This window comes from Lolium perenne, chromosome 2 (genome assembly GCF_019359855.2).
Source record: "Lolium perenne isolate Kyuss_39 chromosome 2, Kyuss_2.0, whole genome shotgun sequence".
In the NCBI taxonomy this organism is placed as follows: Eukaryota; Viridiplantae; Streptophyta; class Magnoliopsida; order Poales; family Poaceae; genus Lolium; species Lolium perenne.
Genome location: NC_067245.2, coordinates 150073989 through 150078714, shown reverse-complemented (window position 1 = coordinate 150078714; position 4726 = coordinate 150073989). Strand labels below are relative to the sequence as shown.

Below are 4726 nucleotides of genomic sequence, written 5' to 3'. Positions count from 1 at the left end.
GACTTAAGAAAATCTCAGTTGACTGAGACATAGCAAAACCGTTATTATAGATATCGATATTTTTTCTAAATATTTGGTCAAAGTTAGTAGGATTTGACTTTTAACTGTGCCTTATATATTTTGAGATGGAGGGAGTACTAAACAGTGTATGCGATCTACCGTGCTCGTTAGAATCTCATTTCTCATCAATCCGGCATCCAAATGCTCTCGGAATGTAAACAAACTAAGTAAGCAAAATCAGATCATAATTGATAGTGTTGTGCTTAATTTGATAATTTCACTCCTCTCACGGATTTCCATCAACATCCTGCTCATGGCCATCATCGTAAACCTTGTACCTGTACCAATTTGCGCATACAAGAAACACAACGAGGTCGGCCAAGCCAACGGCGCCGATCAGGAAGTAAAACCAGTCGAGCCTCCCGCTGTTCAAGTCCTCTGCGAGCCACCCCTCCTCGCTGCCGCCGGTCGTGCGGTGTACGATGCTCACCAGGAGCTCGCTGAGGTAGTTCGAGAGCGCCAGACCGCTGAACAGCAGAGAGCCGGCGACGCTGCGCATGTTCTCCGGGAACTGCTTGTAGTAGAACTCCATCTGGCTCACCTGGTTGAACGCCTCCGACAGACCCAGCGCTACGAGCTGCGGCACCAGCCAGAACGCCGACTGCGGCGACACTTTACTGCGCGACATGGACCCGCCGCTCGTGGCCGCCTGCAGCACGGCGAGATCGCGCCGGCGCTGCTCGACCAGGCCTGAGATGAGCATGGCCACGGAGGACAGAACCATGCCGATGCCCATCCGCTGGAGCATCGTGATGCCCTCCTCGCGGCCGGTGAGCCTCTTCATCCACGGCACGACGAGGCGGTCGTAGAGCGGGATCCAGACGGTGAGCGCGAGCATGGGGAAGATTGTGAACGATCCCGGCGGCACCTCGAGGCCGCCGCCGGCGCGGAGGTGGCGATCGGACTGCGTCGCCTGAAGGACGACGTAGGTGTTTGTCTGCGCGAAGGCCACGTAGTACACGATGCAGGTGACCCACACCGGCAGGACACGCAGAATGCACTTGGTCTCCTCCACCTGCTGCATGCTGCACAGCTGCCATGGATTCTTAGGGAAGCCATCGAGGTCAACCTCGCTCTTGACCTCCACCACCACGGCGGCCTTGTCGAGGAACCTGAACTGTTCTGTGTAGGGGAGCCTCGACACGAGCGAGCTCGCGTGCCGCGTCCTGAAAAGCGACTTACCGGGGTCGTCAGGTGCGGCCACACGCCGCTTCCGAAACGCGGCTACGGCGACGCGGACGACGCTGGCGAGGGGGCTTCCCTCGGGGCTCACCCGGACGTAGAGCCTTTCGCCGGCGAAGAAGAGCGCGCAGGACACCAGCATCAGCGCGGCGGGGATGGCGAACCCGACCCACCAGCTCACGTTGCTCTGCACGTAGATGATCGCCGTCGATGATACGCAGACGGCGATGGTGAAGGTGAAGTAGTACCAGTTGAAGAAGCTGTTGATGCCGCGGCGGCCGGAGTCGGTGCGCGGGTCGAACTGGTCGGCGCCAAAGGCAAGGTTGCACGGACGGATACCACCCGCCCCGGCCACGATGAACACGAACGCGAGCACCAGCACAGCAAGCTGACGCCCCGTCGCGCCCGCGCACGGCTCCTCGCCACCGGCACATGGCGGGGGGTGCAGCGTCGGCACGGCAGCTGTGAACGTCAGTATGATCATGCCCTGTGAGAGTTGCCACATCATCGAAAGAATCACTATAAAATATAAATTCTAGATCACAAGATAGTAAGATAGGAACAGTAACATTAGTCGCGCTTACGATTAAGGTGGCAATGCAGCCGATGCCGACGGTGGCATAGCGGCCGAGGTAAAGATCGGAGGCGAAGGCGCCGACGACGGTGGCGAGATTGGTGGTGCCGCTGAAGGCGTTGAGCGCCATGGCAGCGTCGACGTTGGTCATGTGGAAGACTGAAGTCAAGTACATCATCAGGTTCGCGGCCGTGCCGATGCTGCCCAGCTTCTCGAAGGTCTCATTGCCGATCACGAACGGCATCGTCTTCCACCCCCGGTACCGGAGCTCCGGTGCCGCGGCGGACACACATGCCTCGTTGTCCGGCAAGGCAGCTTGGTAAATGGTGTCGTCGGCGTTAGGCGCCTCCGGGTGGTCACCTATGTCTCCGGCGGGGTGACCGCCGGCGCCGGAGACGGTGGATGACGTCATCTGGTGCCTTGTGCGGTGACACCTGGCGCTACGAGCGAGAAGAGTCAGCGCGTGATGTGCTGCAGTTGAGTCGTTCAGGGGAGAACGCGGTAAGTTAGGAAGTGGTTAGCACGGTTGGCTGCAGCTGGGCCAAAGCGTCAGCGTCGGCTGCAGGATATATACAGACGCTGATCGGTGGGACCTCCTAAAACTGGAGATGCAGTCTGGCAAACTGGTCTAGCAATAGCATTTCCAACGATTTATCGGTTTTATGTCGGTATTTCTCCGTTGGGGACAGGGAACATGTATCCGTGCACTCTCTAGTCTCTACCATCTAGTCTCTACCATGCTTCCTCCGTTAACTTTGTACTTGAGATTAAAAAAGAACGGAGGAGTATTTTTCAAAAACCAGACCGGTGGGGCGACTAGTTCATGGCTTGGACCACCGGTTCATCCAGTTTGATGAAGACAAAAAAATAATATTATTTTTAATTAAAATTTAAGCAAATTTTGGCAGCAAATGATCATAAAGTTATATGTAAAGTATATTTTAATATGTAATCACAAAAGTTGGTAAGTCCAGATAGTATTAGGCCTTATATAGTGCTATTTATTCCTAGCTGAGACCGTCGATTCAGATTTTTTCCGGTTGAACTCCAAATGGCCAGTCCATTTCGACCATTCACCACTGGTAGAAAAAAAGGCTTCCGTCCAGCCCCATTAGTCGCGAAAGTATAGGAACCACGACTTACGGAGTCTTTAGTCGCGGTTCGGGAGGCGAACCGCGACTAAAGGCCTGGGCCCAGAGCGCTCGCTGGCCAGCTGGTGGACGGGAGGAGCTTTAGTCGCGGTTGGCCTGGCCAACCGCGACTAAAGGTGCCCGAATGCCTTTAGTCGCGGTTGGCCGGGCCAACCGCGACTAAAGCCTCACCCCTATATATACCGTTCAGCCCACAAAGACTTAGCCATTTGGTGCCACTTCTCTTCACAAACTTCACAAGGGGGTGTAGGTTTGCTTTTGGCTCCTCTTATGCACACAAGGTGTTTGATGAAATGCCCCAAGAGCATGAAACACACATGATATGAAGTGTCGGAGCCACACTTGAGCTTCCTCATTTATTTTTTCCTCCTCGATCGCGGTTAGCAACTTGAACCTTTCATATGTGTCATTGATAAAATATGCATGTGTGTAGCTAGTTAGTTTAACAAATGCATGATGGTTAATTATATAGTTTATATTATAATAATGCAGATGAATCGGCAATGGATGTACGGTAACCGACTCTCCGGCGAGTTCACTACGGGTTTGAAAGATTTCCTCGTAGTGGCTAATGCGAACAAGCAGGGGGGTTTTGTTATCTGTCCATGTGTTAACTGTAAGAATCAGAAGGGTTACTCTTCCTCAAGAGATGTTCACATGCACCTGCCGGCACGGTTTCATGCCAAGCTATAATTGTTGGACCAAGCATGGAGAAAGAGGGGTTATAATGGAAGAAGATGAAGAAGGGGATGATTTCATCGATGAAAGCTATCTTGCTCATTTCGGTGATACTTTCATGGAGGATGCTGAAGGTGAAGGGGAAGGTGAAGAAGAGGCACGTGATGAGCCCGTTGATGATCTTGGTCGGACCATTGCTGATGCACGGAGACGCTTGGAAACCCCGAAAAGGAGAGGGAGAATTTGGATCGCATGTTAGAGGATCACGAAAGGCGATGTACCCCGGATGCGATGATGGTACGAAAAAGCTGGGCTGCACACTGGATTTGCTGAAATGGAAGGCACAGCAGGTGTAGCTGACTCGGCATTTGAAAACTTGCTGAAAATGTTGAAGAATATGTTTCCAAAGAATAACGAGTTGCCCGCCAAAGACGTACGAAGCAAAGAAGGTTGTCTGCCCTCTACGTTTAGAGGTTCTGAAGATACATGCATGCATCAACGACTGCATCCTCTACCGCGGTGAATACGAGAATTTGAATGAATGCCCGGTATGCACTGCATTGCGTTATAAGATCAGAGGCGATAACCCTGGTGACGATGTTGAGGGCCAGAAACCCAGGAAGAGGGTTCCCGCCAAGGTGATGTGGTATGCTCCTATAATACCACGGTTGAAACGTCTGTTCAGGAACAAAGAGCATGCCAAGTTGTTGCGATGGCACAAAGAGGACCGTAAGTCGGACGGGGAGTTGAGACACCCCGCAGATGGAACGCAATGGAGAAAGATCGACAGAGAGTTCAAAGATTTTGCAGCTCGGGGAACAAAGTAAACAATCGATTGCCCCGCTCGGGGAAACGAGTTGCCCAGCTCGGGGAACAAAGTAAACAATCGATTGCCCCGCTTATAGTGACAGCCGCCGGTCCGGATGCCCCCGATATCATAGAAGCTGCGGCAGCACAGGGATTGACTGTAACGAGTGCCAGAGAACAAGCGGTCAACTTAGGTATTACTCTTCGTGAACTGTTAGGCCTTGATGAGGCGCCAGTGAAGGAGGTAGTACTTACATATGTGAAGAATGGGCCT

General features: G+C 52.9%; 1 protein-coding gene across 1 annotated transcript; it reads right to left on the bottom strand.

The window, feature by feature from the left end:
• Positions 1-242: 242 nt before the first annotated feature.
• Positions 243-2341, bottom strand: LOC127321896 (protein NRT1/ PTR FAMILY 2.9). The gene is made up of 2 exons (XM_051350856.1): positions 1827-2341; positions 243-1729 (listed from the first exon to the last, which is right to left on the bottom strand). The coding sequence occupies exons 1-2, from the start codon at positions 2226-2228 to the stop codon at positions 287-289; spliced, it is 1845 nt and encodes a 614-aa protein (XP_051206816.1). The 5' UTR covers positions 2229-2341; the 3' UTR covers positions 243-286.
• Between the last annotated feature and the right edge of the window lie 2385 nt (positions 2342-4726).

What these genes read in the sequence shown, in the direction of transcription:
- LOC127321896 (XM_051350856.1), bottom strand. Translation starts at nt 2,228, where the DNA reads ATGACGTCATCCACCGTCTCCGGCGCCGGCGGTCACCCCGCCGGAGAC. An exon ending in GCTGCATTGCCACCTTAATC is followed by an intron (nt 1,730 to 1,826) that starts GTAAGCGCGACT and finishes CAACTCTCACAG; the next exon opens with GGCATGATCATACTGACGTT.